Genomic DNA, 21,537 nt, shown 5'->3' with positions numbered 1-21,537 from the left:
GTGTCAAAAATGTCAGTCAGGGGTCCGATCTGTCCGCCGCAATGTCGCAGTCCCGCAATAAATCGCAGATCGCCACCATTACTAGTAAAAAAAAAAAAAATATGTAGCAGAAAACAAGATGGCCGAAAATGTTAAAAAATTTTGATTTTTACATTTTTTTTTGGGGAATGTTATATTGCAGAATGTGAAAAATATATATTTTTTTTCAGAATTGTCGCTTTGTTTTTGTATATAGCGCAAAAAATAAAAATCGCACAGGTGATCAAATACCACCAAAAGAAAACTCTATTTGTGGGGGAAAAAAAAGACATCAATTTTATTTAGGTACAGCATTGCACAACCGCGCGATTGTCCGTTGAAGTAACGCAGTGCCGAATCACAAAATATGGCCTGGTCATTAAAGGGGGCAAATCCTTCCGGTCCAGAAGTGGTTGAGGATCAAATTTCAGCCTTATCATTTTTTTTTCCAGAGACTGATCGCTTCACATTCCTTGGTTTAAACCTTTGTTTTAAGGGGTATTATGTATGCTTCCACAAGTGAAGCCACCATTGTGTCCCTGGGATCTAAATTTGGTGCTGGCAGTTTTACAGAAACAGCCCTTTGAGCCCATTGGCATATTCCCCTGGTTCTTTTGACCAGAAAATGTGTCTTATTGATTGCGATAACTTCAGCCAGAAGATTATCAGAACTAGCAGCTCTTTCTTGTAAAGAGCGATTCTTGATTTTAAATCAGGATAGGGTGATTCTATGTCCACCCCCAGTTTTTTTGCCCAAGGTGGTGTCCGCTTTTCATTTGAATCAGAACATTATACTTCCTTCTTTCCAAATCCTCAAACAGCGGAGGAATTACATTCTTTTGATGTAGTATGTGCATTCAAGATTTACTTGAAAAGTTCAGCTCAGTTCAGCTCAGATTCAAAAGACTGACCTTTTGTTTGTGCTGCCAGAAGGGCACAGGAAAGGGCAGGCAGCATCTAAGTCTACGTATGGTTTGAAAGGGAAGTTTCCACCTTTTCCGGTAAAGGCACACTCTACCAGAAGAGTAGGTGCCTCTTGGACAGTTCACCATCAAGATTCTATGGCTCAGATTTGCAAGGTCGCGACTTGGTCGTTGGTGCATACGTTCACTAGACTCTATCAAGTGGATTTTAGAAGGAGTCTGCATTTGGCCGCAGTGTTGTGCAGGCAGCTAGGGTGTCCCCCCTCCCCTCAAGTGCATTGCTATGGGATGTCCCATATGGTAATGAATTTTACTCTGTGTCTCGTGATGTATGATAAAGAACTATGGATTTTTCTTCCAGCTTACCTGTGAAATCCTCGGTACAAAGAGGTCACTCCCCTCTTGTATGGGATGTTTATTGCTTGCTACAAAACTAATGTACTTCCTGTGTAGGAGGGGTTATATAGGGGGACTTCCTGTCTGATCGGCTGCCAGTGTCCATTGCCAGTGTCCATTCGCCTATAGGTGGTGTATAACCCATATGGTAATGAATATGGCTCTGTGTCCCGTGATGTACTCCAAGAAATGGATTTTACAGGTAAGCTGTAGAGAAAATCCATATTTTTTTCACCCAAAACTAAAACAAGATTTTCTGTGAAAAACTTGCAATGTTCCTGAACAAAGTGTAAAAAGACTATAAAAATATGAAAAAACAAACACAAAAGAATGAAAATATGTTACGTGTCCAGGAATTTAAACTTTTAATCTAGTATAGCCTATATAATCAAGTCCATTCGTGCTCCAACCCTCTGCAGTATCTTTTTTGGATCAGTGAAAGAGGCTTTAAAATATTGACACCTTGTATTAGGGAGTCAGATAATGCATTTAATTGTGATCTCTATATGTGGCAGGCTTTCGAGAAAATTCCCTTATTCGTCTCCTGCTCCATTTCCACTGTATGTTTGTCCAAACTCCAATCAACAGGTGTCCATATTCCTCTCTTGATGAAACATTCGTATGCAGCTCCACAATTTATTTCACCCCTCAAAAACTAATGACTGCTATCAAGACGGAAAATGAAAATGATTGTGCAGCGTACGTTTTTCCTGCGCATATTCACTATTACACTCCCATAACAATCCATGTGTACCGGCTTTTTAAGATTAATTCCCAACTGACCTCAGTGAATGAAGAACTCAGTCCAAACATTACATGTACTACCATTTTAAAAAGCAACAGTCACCAGTGCTCTAGGTGAATGGAAGGCTCACTGGATGGATGTGCAATAACCTAATTGGATATGCAGTCAATATTGTTCCATTCTTCCGACAATATATGTGCATGTACAAATCTTTCAACCCTCGGATGCTCACAGTGGATACCAAAAAAACGAGAAGAAAAAATGATTGTGCAGTGTGTTTTGACCTAACTTGCATACATATGCACTGTTATACTTACATAACAATTTAACATGCGTTAAGGATTACAAAACCCTGAAGTTCTCAACAAATTAAAAACTTGTTTCACAATTTATACATACTACCCCTTTAAAACCACAATCACCAATGCTCTGGGTGAATGGAAGGCTTACTAGATGCATGTGTATTAAGGGCCACACCAGGTCCTGGGGTCTTCCCCTTTTTTCCACCAGAGGACTACCTTAACCTGCCCTCCCACCCAGATTCTCTGTCCACTCCTCCAGAGTCAAGACAAGTGATCAGCCACCTATAGTCACCTTTTTATCAATAAAAACCTCAAAATCACTTTAAAAATGCAGAAAAACAGCCACAGGTTGCAGGAAAGAAATTTGCAAGATTTCCCCATCAACACAGACAGCGCTGACAGGGGAATCCCTCGACGGGGGAAACCGTCCCTGCCAGGAGAAGACATTGATTATCGCTAGTGGCTATAACAGCCGCTTGTGATAATCGCAAGCTAATCCAGCAGGCTGGTTGTACCCAAGTTTTTAGATAGATCTTGGTACATTCAGCCTGCTTATTAATGGTTTGAATCTCAGCCAGTTCCTGCTGAACCAACTGAGATTCAAACCGTTTATGGCCGGCCTAACGTTGTTACTTTTGTACTTACTCTTTCATTCATCTGCAGATCACAGAGTTAGCTTTATCTGCATATGCTGTCTTTTAAAGCAATCTGACAAGCAAGAGCCCTTTCACACAGGCGGTCCGATAAGGTCCGCCTGTCCGTTTTTCAAGCAGACCTTCTATTCACCCCATGGAACAGAGACATGCTATCTGATCTGATCCAATCCTGTCTGCCAAATCCAGATGGATGGTGACCCTATTTTCCATCCATCTGGAGGATGGTATCCGATAAGATTGGGTGAAAATGGACAGGCGGTCCATTTTAACCTGATTTCCCCATAGGGGAGAGCAGGACACAGTGAGCGGAGACGGGATCAGCGGAGTGATCCCCTGATGAGAAAAGCGGAGTTTGCCGAGCGGACCACCCGTGTGAAAGGACTCTTAAAAGACAAGAGAAATTTTTTGTTTTTTGATTTTTCTTTTATAATTTTTTATTTCTATTTTTTTTAACCTTATATATTTCATCTTTTTTCATTTGTATTTGTTTTGTTTGTCCATGTAAAAACGATTCTGGTCCATAGGGGGTATGCTGACGTGAGATGGGAAGTGGTCAAATTCAAAAAACATGGGAAACTGTTAATGTAATGCAGAGATGTACTAAATGTGTGGGTTTTTTTTTTTTCATATTTTGCCTGGACATACACTTTAAGGCAGCTTTGTGGTTTTTAACCACTTCTGGACCGAGCCCATTTCTGACACATGTTGTTTAGAAGTTAAAATCTGTATTTTTTGCTAGAAAATTACTTGGAACCCCCAAACATTATATATTTTTTTTAGCAAAGACTCTCGAGAATAAAATGGCAGTCCTTGCATTATTTTTTGTCGTGCGGTGTTTGTGCAGCGGTCTTTCAAAAAATTATTGGGAAAAAATACATTTTACTGCATTTAAAAAAACTAATCGGTAAAGTTAGCCCATTGTTTTTTATATATTGTGAAAGATGATGTCATGCTGAGTAAATAGATACCTAAAATGTTACAGTATGAAATCGCGCACACCCGCAGAATGGCGACAAACTACGGGCAATAAAAATCTCCATAGGTGATGCTTTAAAAAATTTTAACGGTTACCAGTTCAGAGTTACAGAGTAGCTCTTTTTTTTAAATTATCGCTCTCACTCTGGCGATTGCGGCAATACCTCACAAGTGTGGGTTGAACAGCGCTTTCACTTGCGGGCGCGACTTCCGTATACGTTTTCTTTCGTGTGCGAGCTCACGGCAAGGGGGGCACTTTAAAATAATTTTTTTTCCTATTTATTTTATTTAATTTTTGAACATTAGCACAGGTTTTTAAAAAAAAAAAAAAAAAATCTGATCACTTTTATTGCTGCCACAAGCAATGTAAACATCCCTTGTGACAGAAATAGGCAGTGACAGGTACTCTTTATGGAGTAATCGGGGGTCTAAAAGACCCCAGACCCATCCACTGCACTTCCATGTATTCAAAATGGAAAAAACTGCATTTCTTGAATACTGACACTTTTTTAAATTTGGCGCCTTTAGCCACCAAGTAACCCGGACGTGGCATCATGAATGCCGCTTCCAGGTTACATCATCAGAGACCCGATCCAAGCCGAATCCAGCTTAGTTCGGGACTCCAACCAGTCAGCGGATGTTCCAGCTGGTTGCTCTGGTCTCCCGGTGGGACGGGAGACCCGGGCAGAGCCGCGAAAGGTGGCAGGAGGTGGGGGGCGTCCCCTCCCGCTCACTGGGAAAACGACCGAGTGGCTCCCGAGCCGCATCGGTCATCACCACCCGAGAGCCGACCGCCGACTCTAAAAAACGGTACCGGGATGATGCCTCTAGCTGCAAGCATCACCCCGGTACAACCACTTCTTGCAGATCATGTAGATCTACGTGAGTTTGTGGGAAGTGGTTAAGGCAATGTATTCAGTGTGATTTTTATGGCTCAAGGTTAAAAAATTGCCTTTAATTTAATTTTTTTACATTTTGTAATTTCTCAATAAGAGCTGCTTGTTGCATTTCTTTCTAGGTGTGCTCAATGTGAAATGTTTTCTTATTAGGTGCATACTGAGTACATCTAGAAAGAAATGCTGCAGGAACTTTTATTGACGGTGCTTTGTTGACGAAGCAAGCCAGGTGACTGGAAAAGCCTTGTGATCACATGTCAACGCTTCAGATGAATCCAGAGCAGTCAAAATATTAAAGCTCTTAAGGGTGCATTACAGCCAGGTACCTGAGAACCATTTAGAAATGGCAGCATATATATTTTTTGGTACAATTTTCTTTCAATAAAATGATAAGCTTTCTCTGAATTTCTGCTTTTTTTTGTATACCAATAAGCTGCAGGCTGGGTCACTTCCCACCCATATCATATATTTTGTTCCCTAAAAGTCCCAAGGTTTATCCTACTCTATATGTAGATTATATATTGATTTAAACCGATCTGCCATTAGAGGCTGTACAGCTGTACAGACTGTTTAGACAGGAGTTCTTAACTAATTTATTTTTTCCTTGTGCCATTGTTTCCATTTTTATTTTCTTTCTGTCACTGTAACTGTCATTAGCCATTCAACATCTGTTTTTTCTTCTGGCAGGGTTTGATTGTTGGAATTGTGCTGCATTAATGGAATGAAAAGGAAACTTAACAAATGGGTTTGGACAATGAGAGGAAGATCTTGGAATGTTGCTGAAGCCTGAAATGTAGGAGTATAGATCATATCACAGAACAGCATTGACTCACTTTGGGGAGTTTTGTCTAAAACACATTCTGCATTGCTGTTTACATTTTGAAAAATTGCCTTGAATTCCTTCACTTATTTCCATCCGGCTCAGTGTTTTTGTACCAACTGCAAGTATGAAGTGGCTCTGCAAACTTGATGAGTCTCGAAAGTTCTGGGTGAGCATTATGTTTTTGTATGACTCGATACATAGTAAGTATTTAAGTGATGAAGTATACCTACCCCCACCCACCAGCTGCATACATAATGAATCTTGTAGCCTTGACCCACCATACTGTTTATATATTTTGGGTCCAGTCTTCTTTCTGCTGGCTTGTGCTGACAAACTAGGTCTGTATAGACTTCTTTGAGACTGTCTTCCTTGCATCTTCTACCTTGGGAGACAGTTCCATATGTCTATGGGAAACGATTAAGTAGGTGCACCCAGTGCAACAAGGATTTTACAGCAGGGTGGGAGGTGTCTGAAAGTACACAAATCTACAAACCTTTCTGCTATTCACTTTAAAGGGTTTTCTCATGTAATATGGGCCTACTATTAAAGAGGCAAAAATACAAAGAAGTATTCCTGAAGCATCCAGTCAGATTTGTTCCTTTACTTTTCATAGCTGTACTTGAAAAATAAGAGCATTTTTCGTTTTAATTTTGTGCTATACAGTGTTCAGCATGTGTAGAGTAGGGATCGACCGATATCGGTTTTCGCCTCCTCCAACCATTAGGTGGTGATGCTCATGTAAGGGTAAAACCCTTGCCATAAGTGACACCCAGGTGATACCGCTCCGTCCGGCATACGATCTCGGAGAACACGTGTGTGGTCACGTCCAGCCTGACCTCCGAGATCGTCATCGTATGCCGAACAGAGCGGTATCACCCGGGTTTCACTTACGCCAAGTGGGTGAGAGACGTATCGGTATCGGGGGGCTGGGAGATGGAGCGGGTGAGAGACAGAGCAGTTTTGAGTGGATGCCGAACAGAGTGGTATCACCCAGGTATCACGTACGGCAAGTGGGTAAGAGATACTGATCTGCCAGCAGATCTGCTAATGTGGAATTGCTTATATCTTTAATTGTACATATGTGAGTGGCATATTCAATAACATTTGTAAACAGAATTATGCTATGTGACATGATTTTACCCTTACAAGAGCAATATTTGGAATATCGCCAGTTCCGGGGCCGATACAGATATATCGGCAAAAGTCAATATCGCCCCTTGATAATCGTCGATCCCTACTGTAGAGTTCTTAATCTTAACCATTGCATAAAATGAAGTTAAGTAACAGATAAGGGAAACTTCCTTTAAAGTATTGCTATGGTTCTGGAACAATGTTATGTTCGAAGACAGAAGGGTACTGCGTGCAGGTCAAGCTTGTTCTGGTGCTGTGTTCCATATCTTGTATATACTTGCAAGTTGAGATGCTGGACCAGTTTAGGGGCTTTTGAGTTGTGTACATATTCATGTACATGACTGTGCATTGTACATAACCTGTGTAATCACTCTCTTAGGACCATCAGCTGCCATGTACTGCTGTCAATTGAGGTAAACTAGGAGATGCGGCTGTACGAACTAATGCTTAACCACTTTACCACCGGAGGATTTTGCTGTCTTACGTCTGGGCCACTTTTTGCGATTCGGCACTGTGCGAATTTAACTGACAATTGCGCAGTCATGCAACACAGTACCAAAACGAAATTTATGTCCTTTTTTTCCCACAAACAGAGCTTTCTTTTGGTGGTTTTTGATCATCTCTGCGATTTTTTTTTTTTGCGAAATTAATAAAAAAATGCGACAATTTTGAAAAAATAACAATATTTTTCTACTTTGACAGCTAAAAAATATCCAATATATTCAATTTTTGTCATATATTTAGGCCAAAATGTATTTAGCTTCATGTCTTTGACAAAAAAATTCTCAATGAGCGTATTTTTAACTGCTTTAAGACCGGAAGATTTTACCCCATTCCTTACCAGGCCATATTTTGCGATTCGGAACTGCGTTAATTTAATGGACAATTGCGCGGTCATGCAACGCTGTACCCAAATTAAATTTATGTCCTTTTTTTCCCCACAAATAGAGCTTTATTTTGGTGGTATTTGATCACCTGTGCAATTTTTACTTTTTGCGCTATAAACAAAAAAATAGCCACAATTTTGAAAAAATAACAATATTTTTCACATTTTTTTATATGAAATTCCCCCCCAAAAAAATGTAAAAATCAAAATTTTTTAGCATTTTAGGCCAATTTGTTTTCTGCTACATATTTTTGGTAAAAAAAAATTGCAATAAGCGTATTTTGATTGGTTTGCGCAAAAGTTATTGCGTTTACTAACTAAGGGAAAGATTTCTGTCATTTTTGGTGTTTTTTTTTTTAACGAGTAATGGCGGCGATCTGCGATTTATTTTTTTTTTTTGCAGGACTGCGACATTGCGGCGGACAGATCGGACCCTTGACTGACATTTTTGACACTTTTGGGGGTACCAGTGACATTACTACAGTAATCAGTGCTATACATATGCACTGTTACTGTAAAAATTACACTGGCAGGGAAGGGGTTAATTTTTATTGGAGAGGGAGGGGTTAATGTATGCCTGGTGCTTACTGACGTGTGTGGGGGGAGGTGACTGAGTGACACAGGGACAGATCGCAGGTTCAGCTAAGCTGAACCCTGCAATCTGACCCTGCCTGTCACTTAGGAGATCCGCCCGCTTTGTTTACACAAGCGGGCGGATTTCCACACTAGATCCCCGACGATCGGGGAAGAGCAGCGGTGATCACCGCCGCTCCTCCCCTGGCCCGACTCCCGCTGTAACTGAATACAGCGGGAGTGAGCCTCCAGCGCCGCGCGCGCCGCCGAGAGAGGGGAATGTCTGGTGACGTAGGTCTACGTCGCCAGACGATAACGAGCCACTGTGCCGCAGTAGCAGCACAGTTAGCCGGGGTAAAGTGGTTAAAGCACCGGCATGGATGTATGCTTTGAACACACACTATCTGCGTTTAGAGCAAATGTCTGTGCAGCCTCTGTATGGGTGTGTGCATGAAGCATAAGTTGGAACGAGTTACATAGTTAGTCTGGCTGAAAAAAGTCACAAGTCCATCTAATTCAACCAATAGAGGTAAAAAGAAAAAAAAAAAAAAAAAATATATATATATATATATATATGTGTGTGTGTAATTGAACACACACATATACATAGAGTGGATATAAAAAGTCTACACACCCCTGTTAAAATGTCAGGTTTCTGTGATGTAAAAAAATGAGACAAAGATTGATAATTTCAGAACTTTCAACGTTACCTATAAATATTAGTATCCAGTTATATTATGCGTATCAATGAAAGAATCCAGGCCTTTCTTAAAACAATCTACTGAGCTGGCCAGAACCAGCTCTTGAGGGAGTCTATTCCACATTTTTACAGCTCTTACTGTAAAGAAGCCTTTCTGCCCTTGTTGTTTTAACTTTGGATAGTAAAACCTTTTTTCTCTTTCGTTCATTGGCAGACACAGCTCCTGATGTTCTTAACCATTGGATTATACTGCCCCCTACAGGAATAGGACACTAGGTAGAAAAAAAAGCTTGACTATGCCTATGGGCAGTTCCAAGGGGTGTACTTCTACTCAGCTGTAGGCACTCAGTTTTTTTCTGCCTAGTCAGGTGTAAGGACCTAGTTCCTTGCTGGGATTTTGGCAATTTTATTCCTTCTCTAGTTTGATGTTTTTCTCTTTTTCCTGTGAGAATCTACAATCCACTGCTGGACTGGGCGACGGGCTAGATATTTGAAAAAATCTAGTGGTTATCCCAATCTGGCCAGCGAGCGCCCGCAGACCAGAGCTCCGTGCTGGGTTGGCCGCGACAGGCCCCATCCTGGACTAGGACGGTCAGCGAGTTAAACGTCTCCCAGATACACATATGACCGGGCGCCGATAGTCTGCGTCACAGTGTTACCCTGGCTGAAAGCCCCCACTTTGTTGGCGAGGAGGTCTGTATTGGGAGTGTTACCTGCACGCACGCTGGACCGGTAAGTAGATGGCCCCTTTCCTTTTTCCGGACAGTAAGTGGGGCACGGGAACTCCCTGGGGTGGTCGGTCCCTCTGGGGTTCATCTCCACCCGCCCGGCATTGTACATGCCCTGTGTCCCCTTGGCCTTTCCCCTCCACTCCGGTTTGTCTGTACTGGGGGGTCTCCCTTGGGTTATGTGTTAGGCCTAGGGAGCGGGTGATCGGGCTTCTGCGGGTCCGCCCTCCATGTGGTTGGACCCACCGGTAATTTAGGGCGTGGCTGTGCGGCCTGCTGGCCAGACACTCCGTGGGGCGGCTCAAGTGAGGGCGGCTGAATCTGCTGCTGCTCCTCCCCCCTTCGTTGCCTCTGTTGGTCCCCGTTCCTTTGGAGCCACACACTTGTGGCTGGGCGTCCGAAAATTTAGGCCGCGGCTAGCGGCCTACCTGCCGGACGCTACGTGGGGTGACTCTAGTGCGTGGCCGGGCCCCTTCTTCTGGAAGGGCCCCCTTGTGGTTCCTAAACGCTTTTCTGTGAGGTATCCCTTGCGGAGTCACTACTCCAGAGGTGGACTATTCCACCAGTGGTGGACCCCCATGTCCCCAGGTTGGACAAGGTAACCATAAGCTCGGTAAAGGAAACTCTGACCTTAGGGATCTGGCTGACAGGAAGGCGAAGGCTGTGGCCGCAATATCTTCTCGACTGCTGGCTTGGTGCTCAGGCCAGTATTGGCCATTGCCCTGGCGTCTCAAACACTGACTGAGTGGGTTAAGTTTTTGTGCCTTGACCCAGAGGGTAAACAGGTTCCCCTGCCTTGGCTGTCAGTTGGTCCAGGGACGGCGGTTTGTCTGTGATGCCGCTTTGGCTCCGGCTTCCCTGCTTTCTAAGCTGCCTGTTTTGGCAGTGGGCTTAAATGTTTGTCTACGGACTAGACTCCTGGGAAGCTCTGACTGCCTTCCTCCTTCAGGGCGATCGCCTGTTTAGGATTACCATGGGTGACATCTTTTAAGTCTCACACAGTGGGGAAGGGTACTTTTCTTCCACAAGAATGGAAACAGCTCTTCGTAGCAGACGTAGTCCAGCATTCTCGGTTGACAAGAAGTTTTAAGTCCTCCTAGGGTGGTTACAAGCAGCCCTGACCAGGTACGCCGAGAACAGGATTTTTTCTAGCCCCTCAGACAAGGCATCTTCAGTCTGAAGGTGTGTCCTCACTCGTGCCTGGGGCATGGGTACGTTTTCACTGGTTTCCGGGCCCGTACACCTCCTTGGTGAACAACCAATGGGTCCACGCAGTGATGCTGTCCGGTTCCAAGTCGGAGTTTCGTTCTTGCCCTCCGAAAAGGTTCTTTTCTTCCAATATGTGTCCCGGACCGCTTGCAGGCTCTCCTTGGGGCGGTGCATGGTCTGTTTTTTTTTCAGGTATTGGATTTGTTTCAAGGCTTTTATTCAAGCCTGTTCACGGGCCCTGAGAAGGACTAGGTTCATCCAATCTGGCCTATAGAGCTCTGAGCTGCTTTATGCGAGTATGGAAGTTCAGAATGGAGTCCATTCACAAGGATGCTTCCCTGCACATTCCAATGTGTGCCCGACTCTAGCGCTTCCTTCGTTTTGCTGAGGGAGGGGAGTATTACCAGTCGTGGCATTGCCCTTGGGTCTCGCCTCTGCCCTCCGGGTCTTCATAAAGTGTTGGCCCCGGTGCTGGCATTGTTATGTCAGCGGGGGATCGGGGTACTGGGCTACCTGGATGACCTTCTGAGAACAGAATCCCCTCCTGCTCTGGTTGACAACTTTGAAATCAGTATACGAATTCTGAGGGAGTTTGGCTGGATTCAGAATTTTCAGAAGTCTGCTCTGGTTCTTTCCACAAAACTGGACTATCTGGGTCTGACTCTGGACTCCGCCTTAGCCAGAGTGCTCCTTCCTCTGGCCATGTTCCAAAAATTGCAGGCTGCGATTCATCTTCTGTTGTCATTCCTCCAGACTTGCATGCAAATGCTGGGTCTGCTGGTGTCTACCTTTAAGGCGGTTCTGTTTGTGCTGTTTCACACAAGGTCCCTGCAAGGGAGATTCTGGTCAAATGGGACAAAAATCAGCAGTCTCTGGACAATCTGATCCAGCTGAGCCAGAGAACGAGAGGGTCCCAGATATGGTGTCTTAGTTCTCCGGCGCTTCAAGAGAGCAAAGTCATCACCATGGATGCCTGCCTGTCTGGGTGGGGACACTTCCTCACTGCCGCCGTCATTTTGGGATTTTTTTTTAGCAAAAATATGTTGCAGAATACAAATTGGCCTAAATTGATAAAAAAAAATTAGATTTTTTACATTTTTTTTATTGGGAATGTTTTATAGCAGAAAGTAAAAAATATTGTGTTTTTTTTTTTTTCAAAATTGTCGCTTGTTTTTTGTTAATAGCGCAAAATATAAAAACCACAGAGGTGATCAAATGCCACCAAAAGAAAGCTCTATTTGTGGGAAAAAAGGACATCAATTATATTTGCGTACAACATCGGACGACCACGCAATTGTTAGTTAAGGTAACGCAGTGCGAAATTGCAAAAAATGGCCTGGTCATTAAGCACTTCAATACCGGGCACTTTCACCCCCTTCCTGCCTAGGCCAATTTTCAGCTTTTAGCACTGTTGCATTTTGAATGACAATTGCGCGGTCATGCATCACTGTACCTACACCAAATTTATGTCATTTTTTTCTCACTAATAGGGCTTTCTTTTGGTGGTATTTGATCACCACAAGGATTTTTATTTTTTGCTAAACAAATAAATAAAAAAAGACTGAAGCCCCGTTCACATACGAGCGACGCTACTTCCCGGGGCGACCTCCGAGGTCGCGGTGCGAGCAGCGCGCCGCGACCTTGGAGCGGCCGGCACGGACTTTATAACATTGAAGTCTATGGCGGTCGCCTCCTGGTCGCCCCAAAGAAGCTCCGGACAAAATTAAAACAGCAAAAAGTAAATAAATCTTTGCCACTAAGTCAATTAGTGGCTTACTAAAACAAAAGGTCCCTGCCTAAAGGACCTGGAGCAACTGACTCCTGCTTGGGATGCCTAACTCTCTGCAAATCAAAGTCCCTGCCACACACGGGCCTTGTCTCCAAATATGAGCTATATTTATCCACACAGGTAGTCCAGTGCTCAACAGTCTTACACAGAGAAGAACTGGTTCCAGGGTGGAGCAAAATTCCTGAGCAGGCTGGGAGTTTTATGGAGCCCAGAATAACCAGATCTCCTTCATCTAATCTTGTAATCTAATTAACTGGCTCAGTATCCTCATTAACTCAAAGAAAAGAAAATGTTTAGCAAACAGCCTGAATCTGGGACACTTTCATATTGTGTCACTATGGCTGCGACAAATTTGAAAATAATTTTCACCATTTCATAGATTGCAAAACTAGAGGTATTAACCACTTAAAGCGGAGTTCCACCCAAAAGTGGAACTTCCGCTTTAGGGAGTCCTGACCCCCCGACATGCCACATTTGGCATGTCATTTTTTTGGGGGGGGGGAGCGGGTACCTAGTTTTGACAGGTACCCGCTCCCACTTCCGCTCGGAGCGCCGCGGCGCCCTGAGCGGAAGTTCTCCTCTCCCCCTCCCTCCCTGCAATCTTCTGGGACAAGTCAGAGGTCCCAGAAGATTGCCGGCCAATCACGGCGCGCAGCGCGATTCGCGCATGCGCAGTGGGTACCCGGCTGTGAAGCCGCAAACTGTAACAGCCGGGTGCCCACAGCAGTGATGCCGGCGCCGAGGGAGAGGATCGAGGCTTCCGGCGGCCGCATCGCTGGACCGTTGGACAGGTGAGTAAATGGCTGGAACTCCGCTTTAAGCCCCGGAAGATTTTACCCCCTTCCTGACCAGGGGGTTTTTTGCGATTTTTTTACTGCGTGACTTTAACGGACAATTGCGCGGTTGTGCGACACTGTACCTAAACGAATTTGATGTCCTTTTTTTTCCCACAAACAGAGCTTTTTTTTGGTGGTATTTGATCACCTGTGCGATTTTTTGATCATGCGCTATAAACAAAAAAAGAGCGTAAATTTTGCAAAAATAACAATATTTTTCACATTTTCTTATATGAAACTCCCCAAAAAAATGTAAAGATCAAAATTTTTTAACATTTTCGGCCAATTTGTTTTATGCTACATATGTTTGGTAAAAAAAATTGCAAAAAGCGTATTTTGATTGGTTTGCGCAAAAGTTATCGCGTTTACTAACAAAGGGAAAGATTTTTGTCATTTTTGGTGTTTTTTTTTTTTTTTTAACGAGTAATGGCGGCAATCTGCGTTTTTTTTTTGCGGGACTACGGGCGGACAGATCGGACCCTTGACTGACATTTTTGACACTTTTGGGGGTACCAGTGACATTACTGCAGTAATCAGTGCTATACATATGCACTGTTACTGTAAAAATGACACTGGCAGGGAAGGGGTTAACTGTATTGGAGAGGGAGGGGTTAAGTGAGTCCTAGGGGCGTGCTTCTAACTGTGATGGGACATGGCTACTAGTGTAAAAACAGAGATCAACGGTCCTACATAGTAGAACCGTCTGATCTCCATTTTACACAGGGGAGAATGACAGGCGGCTTGTATACATTAGCCGCCTGCCTTTCTCCCTCTCTACCGACGATCGCCGAGTGACCGGCGGACATCGGGTCCGCCGGTCACACGCACTGACTCCTTAGTGAACGAGCCAGGGCGGGCGCGCGCCTCAGCGGGGGTGCGCTCGCCCGCTATTGGCTCACAAGCCGGTGACAGGCTAGTGACGTATATATACGTCACTTTGCCTGGCCGGGGCTGACCGCCGCACTATATGTACTTGCGGCGGTCGGCAAGTGGTTAAAAGTGGTTGTAAACCTCAGTCATGAAATATGAACAACCCTTATCCCTCTATAGCATTTACTTGTCTCAACTAAGAGCACTAAGTGTAATTTCTATCTGTTGGTTTGTTCCTCTGCATGTGTTACTTCTGTCAAGTTTTCCTGACACCAAGAGCAAAAAGGTGACAGGGGAGCTCCAGCTGATTGACAGCCTCAGCTCTGTTCCTGTGTGCTGTGTGAAGGGAGGGGGGTTCCCTTCCCTCCACTCAGCTCTCAGAACTCTCCTCACTGAGCTCTGCAGAGTGTAACTTCCACTCTCCTCCCCATTTTTTCTGAATGCCCAGCCAAGCTTAATAAATGCTGGACTTTGAATGGCTGTAGAGAAGAGAAGGCTGCAGATAGACAGTTATAACTTATGTAGGAGGATTTGTTTTAGCTTTGTGTATCACCTGAGGCCAGTCGCTTCACTGGCCATATGTAAGGGTCTACAACCACTTTAAGACAAACTCTAAGCTGGAGGTCAGAGTTTTCAGAGATGCGGGTATATATATATATATATATATATATATATATATATATATATATATATATATCTGCTTCATTGGTTGCTAAGATGCAGGCTGCTAGCGGACTAGTAACCAATGAAGCAGGGCTGAACGTGGACAATGGGCTATCTAACAGCTATAGAACCTGCTAACTGCCACTGTCGATAACAAAAGAGACAGACCTAATGGGGAACTAGTCTCTCAAGAGTTCCTCGGCATTGTCCACCCACCCCACAGCAAAACTCTTAACTGATGTGCCAGTCTGTGAGACGGGTGCAGTGGCTGAGCAGGGAGCAGGGAGCTCAATAACACTAAGGCTGGCCATACATTATACAATTTTCTGTACAATTTTCTTGAAATTAACCTTCAACTATGTAGTACAAAGGCCTGCCTAATTGGATACGAGTGAAAGTGTTGTTTAGCTTTGACCCTATATTATGTGGTTTGTGGTAAATCTAACAGAAAATTGTACAAGAAGATTGAACATGTATGGCCAGCCTAAGCCTCAGTGTTGGCTGCCTCTTGCTATAAATTCAAGCACCTGTTCCCTAAAGGTACATTAATCTATCACATGCATCGACAACAGTGACATGAATGCGAGACAGAATTCTAAAGAGTATCTTTGACGCTCTTTATGAATTCCTGGGTAAATGTCCCATAACACATCATTGGAACAACAGGAATTTGTATCCCTGTCTAGTACGGTAATTACCATATATATGTATTTCAATGTGAATACAAAACCCAGAATATATATTTATATAAATTAAAACAGGCTTGGTCTTCCTCTTCCTGTTTTAGTGAATTCCCATGTTTATGTACAACTAGAAATACACTGCCCTTAGAGTCGGTTCACACTAGCGTGACTTGTCAGGCGACTTGTCAGCCTGACAAGTCGCGCTCCCTCGCGGTCCATTGACCGCTACAGGACCCGTTCTAATAGGAGCGACACAAGTCGCTCCGACTTAGAAAAAGTGTCCTGTACTACTTCGGGGCGACCTCGGAGCGACTTGCATAGACTTCCATTATGTGAAGTCCCTGCAAGTCGCTCCGAAGTCATGGCGCAATGTAATGCACAAGTCGCCCCCGAAGTAGTAAAGAGTCGTGTGGCCTCAGTGTGAACCGACTCTTAAAGCTTGGTTTGTGTCCAGCCAAAAATATACTCACATACCATCCCAGGTAGCATGGATTAAACATTTACTATATACACAGATCTTGACACATGGATACCTGGATTCTGTACCATGTGCTAAGCCTTCTACTTCCATTAACCTGCAAAGGATCTCTCAAAACTGTTTGTCACAGGCTAACTAGGTGCTTCTAGAAGTATTGTATTGTATCATTTTAAGATCGGCTTTTGGAGGCAGGAAAAAAACCCTTCTGGTTTGCGTTTTTGATTGGAACTTTCTGGCAGAAAAAGCCATAAACACTCCTAAGCTCTCCTAAACTCCTGTGCAAAAACGCACTATATTTTTTTCTGCCAAGGGAACTGTTTTTTTTTTTAAGCACAGTGTGCTTGGAGTCTAAATATAATTATTTATTTTAGAATCTCTTTTCTTTTATCATGTGCTTTATTAAACGTATCCAGGGCAAGTTATAAATGGTGAGGTTCCTAAACCCTTCTGAAGCGTGGGCCCTGTGCCGTGCTGTCACATATTTTTGTATCTCTGTGTGCTGGGAGCAAGCTTTGGCTGGCAGCCAGTAAGACAGGCTTCTTATCATATGATCATTGTGACCGTGGCAGGGGCAACTGCATTCCTAAAGTTGTGACCGGGGTACAGTTAACAGAGCAAGAACCGGAGAAATATTTAAAAAGAATAGCAAGAGCATGTAGGTCCTACAATAAGCAGCTCATAAACGATAACGTTGTTTTTTTATCTTTTGGCATTAACCAATTTACCACCGGAGGATTTTGCTGTCTTACGTCCAGGCCACTTTTTGCGATTCGCCACTGTGCGACTTTAACTGACAATTGCACCGTCGTGCAACGCCGTACTCAAACAAAATTTACGTCCTTTTTGCCCACAAACAGAGCTTTCTCCTGTGCGATTTTTACTTTTTGCGCTATAAACAAAAAAAGAGCGTAAATTTTGAAAAAATAACAATATTTTTCACATTTTTTTATATGAAATCCCCCCCCAAAAAAATGTAAAAATCAAATTTTTTTTAAATTTTTGGCCAATTTGTTTTCTGCTACATATGTTTGGTAAAAAAAAATCACAATAAGCTTATTTTGATTGGTTTGCACAAGATTTCTGTCATTTTTGGTGTTTTTTTTTTTAACGAGTAATGGCGGCGATCTGCGATTTTTTTTTTTGCGGGACTGCGACATTGCAGCGGACAGATCAGACCCTTGACTGACATTTTTGACACTTTTGGGGGCACCAGTGACATTTCTACAGTAATCAGTGCTATAAATATGCACTGTTACTGTAAAAATGACACTGGCAGGGAAGGGGTTAATTTTAATGGAGAGGGAGGGGTTAATGCATGCCTGGTGCTTACTAACGTGTGTGGGGGGGAGGTGACTGAGTGACACAGGGACAGATCGCATGTTCAGCTATGCTTAACCCTGCAATCTGTCACTGTTTGTCACTTAGGAGATCCGCCCTCTTTGTTTACACAAGCGGGCGGATCTCCAAATTCGATTCCCCGACGATCAGGGAAGAGCGGCGGTGATCACCGCCGTTCCTCCCCTGGCCCGACTCCCGCTGTGACTGAAAACAGCAGGAGTGAGCCTCCGGCGGCGCATAGCGCCGCCCACAAGGGTAAGAGTCCAGCGACGTAGGTCTACGTCGCTGGACGGAATCGAGCCACCTTGCTGCAGTACAGTCCCAGTGACTGGTCGGCAAGTGGTTAAAGTGGTTGTAAAGTCAGAAGTTTTTTTAATCTTAATGCATTCTATTCTCCTTCAGTGTGTAGCTGCCCCCCTAATACTTACCTGAGCTCCATCTCTATCCAGCTATGTGCACCTCTGCCTCGGCCGTCTGGGACTCTCCCCCCTGATTGGTTGAAACCCAGCAGTGGCATCATTGGCTCTCTACTGACAATCAAAGTCAGTTAGCCAATAAGGAGAGAAAGGGGGCGGGGCCAAACCCCGGCTCCATGTCTGAATGGACACACATTGAGCTGGTGCTCGGCCCCAGTTCTCCCATAGCAAACTGCTTGCTGTGGGAGCACTCAACAGGAGGGAGAGGCCAGGAGAGCCAAAGAGCTGAGAAGAGAAGGATCCAGGCTGCTTTGGGTAAAATGACTGCACAGAGCAGGAAAGTATAATATGTTTGTTCATTTTGAAGAAAAAAAATAGACTTTACAATCACTTTCAGGAGTAAAGGTTTTTTCTTTTACTGAATTGGTTGTGCTGTGTGGTGAGGCAATACAGAATGTACATGCCTGGATGCTTTAGTGACCTTTCAAGTAAATATATAACCTCTTGCACACAGGAATTTTTTTTCCTCCCCTGGATGCCTTTGCTTCAGGGGAGTAAAAAGCAGCGTTAAAAGTGCGTCTAAAGCTGTATTTTGTAAACACGTTTAGGTGTGTCAAGCGCGTGGGCCAGTCACGTCCAAAGTTTGGCCTACAGGCCAATTGCTGCCTGTGTTTCGGTTTAATACGGCCCCAGTGAATCTCTGAGCACCGCTGGGATCTCTGGCGCTTTTAACGGCGCAGGACTGCACGTCCTCAGTCGGCGATCTCGCGATCTTTCGTACGTCGCGGGATTTGGTGCGGTCCTATTCCCTGCGCTGTGTGTTCACCACACACAGCCACCTGTAGGCTGCTATCTCGTGGAGCCGACCGAGGATCAGAGTCATTTGTACAATTCTACTGCCTGTTTTAACCACATGCCTACTGGGCACTTAAACCCCCTTCCTGCCCAGGCCAATTCTCAGCTTTCAGCACTGTCACACTTTGAATGACAATTGCCCGGTCATGCAATGCTGTACCCAAATGAAATTTTTTCTTTTTTTCTAAACAAATAGAGCTTACTTTTGGTAGTATTTAATCACTACTGGGCTTTTTATTTTTTACCGAACAAACAAAAAAAGGCTGAAAATTTTGTTAAAACAAAAAACTGTTTTTAAAGGTTTTTTATAAAATTTTGTAAACAGGTAATTTTTCTCCTTCATTGATGTGCACTGAGGCAGCACTGGTGGGCCCTGATAGGCACTGATAGGCTGCACAGATCAGGCGACACTGATAAGGCGGCATTGACAGATGGCAATGATGGGTGGCACTGAAGGGCACTGGTAGGTGGCACTGAAGGGCATTAATAGGTGGCACTGATGGGCAATGAGAGGCACTGTTAGGTGACACTGATAGGCAGTACTGATGATGAGACACTGATAGATGGCAATGGTGGGCATTAATAGGTGGCACTGGTGGGCACTGGCAGGTGGCACTGACCTGCACTGGTAGGTGGCGCTGGTAGGCACTGGTAGGTGGCCCTGGGGCACAGATGATTTTCTCCTCTTCGGGACTGATGTCCCTCTGACAGCAGCCGGCGATCGGCTAAAAAAGCTGATCTCCGGCTGCTGTTTACATCACATGGTAAGGGGCTGGGATCGGAAGGACTCACTGATCACAGAGCGAGCCGGGCGTGCTCAGCAGGGAGCGCAAAGGCAGCTCATGCATGGTAGGACGTACAAGGACGCCCTCCCGGCACTTAAGGTCTACGCTGTAGCCATCTTTCGGCTTTAGTGCAGACGGAAAGTGGTTAAGAAGTTTTTCTGTAAGTGCGATTTTATTCATTAACCACTTGCCGACCAGTCACGTTGACTGTACTGCGGCAGAGTGGCTCATTCCCGTCCAGCGACGTAGACCTACGTCGCTGGACTCCTCGCCTTGTGGGCGGTGCGCGCGTATTCAGTTACAGCGGGAGTCGGGCCAGGGGAGGAGCGGCGGTGATCACCGCTGCTCTTCCCTGATCGTTGGGGATCGAGTGTGGAAATCCGCCCGCTTGTGTAAACAAAGTTGGCGGATCTCCTAAGTGACAGGCAGGGACAGATTGCAGGGTTCAGCATAGCTGAACCTGCGATCTGTCCCTGTGTCACTCAGTCCCCTAACCCCTTGATCACCAATAAAAGTTAACCCCTTCCGTGCCAGTGTCATTTTTACAGTAACAGTGCATATGTATAGCACTGATTACTGTAGTAATGTGACTGGTACCCCCAAAAGTGTCAAAAATGTCAGTCAAGGGTCCGATCTGTCCGCTGCAATGTCGCAGTCCCACAAAAAAAATCGCAGATCGCCGCCATTACTAGTTAAAAAAAAAAAACAATAAAAATGACATAAATTTCCCGTAGTTAGTAGCTGCAACAATTTTTGCGCAAACCAATCAAAATACGCTTATTTAGATTTTTTTTAACAAAAATAGGTAGCAGAAAACAAATTGGCCTAAAATGATAAAACATTTTGATTTTGAAATTTTTTTGGGGGGGGAATTTCATATAAAAAAATGTGAGAAATATTGTTATTTTTTCAAAATTGTCGCTCTTTTTTTGTTTATAGGAAAAAGTAAAAATCGCACAGGTGATCAAATACCACCAAAAGAAAGCTCTATTTGTGGGGAAAAAAAGGACATAAATTTTGTTTGGGTACAGCTTTGCATGACCGCGCAATTGTCTGTTAAAATAACACAGTGCCGAATCGCAAAATATAGCCTGGTCAAGAATGGGGCAAAACCTTCCGGTCATAAAGCGGTTAAAAATACGCTCATTGAGAATTTTTTTGTCAAAGACATGTAGCTAAATACATTTTGGCCTAAATATATGACAAAATTGAATATATTGGATATTTTTTAACTGTCAAAGTAGAAAAATATTGTTATTTTTTCAAAATTGTCGCATTTTTATTAATATCGCAAAAAATGAAAATCACACAGGTGATCAAATACCACCAAAAGAAAGCTCTGTTTGTGGGAAAAAAAGGACGTAAATTTAGTTTGGGTACGGCGTTACACGACTGTGCAATTGTCAGTTAAAGTCGCACAGTGCCAAATCGCAAAAAGTGGCCTGGACGTAAGACAGCAAAATCCTCCGGTGGTAAAGTGGTTAAACACTTCGTTTTAAATACAGTACGCAGTTAGATCCTTTTTTTCCTATTATACCTTCATGTGCTGGCTGGCTGAGACATTATTTCGCTGGTTAAACAGGAGACACGACTGGTCCTTGCATACAGGGGATTGCCATTCACTAAGCTGTGAGCAGGTAGAACGCTGAGGATCATCTTCCACTCTTCCCTTCAACCTTTCTTTTTGGTGGAGTAAAGTGTGTATGGCCTGCTGGTAATACAGGGGTCTTACAGTGAGGTCCCTCAAGCGTTTTCAATTCATCAAATCTGGCCCTCTTTGAAAAAAGTTTGGACACCCCTGGCTTGGGCATTCATTCGATTGGCCAGAATTTTATTTATTCTGGCCACTGGAATGAATGAATT

General features: G+C 44.0%; 1 protein-coding gene across 1 annotated transcript in view; it reads left to right on the top strand.

Moving 5' to 3' along the window:
- Positions 1-21,537, top strand: part of LOC309557354 (multidrug resistance-associated protein 1-like) — a 330,716-nt gene that overhangs the window by 8,335 nt on the left and 300,844 nt on the right. Inside the window, exon 2 of the mRNA XM_082260034.1 lies at positions 5,599-5,900. Within this exon, the coding sequence (XP_082116160.1) occupies positions 5,859-5,900 (42 nt within the window). The 5' untranslated portion in view covers positions 5,599-5,858. The remainder of the gene's footprint in view (positions 1-5,598; positions 5,901-21,537) is intronic.

Source organism: Pelophylax lessonae (assembly GCF_965119305.1).
Source record: "Pelophylax lessonae genome assembly, chromosome: 6".
Classification (NCBI taxonomy): domain Eukaryota; kingdom Metazoa; phylum Chordata; class Amphibia; order Anura; family Ranidae; genus Pelophylax; species Pelophylax lessonae.
This window is presented reverse-complemented; position numbering and strand designations above follow the sequence as displayed.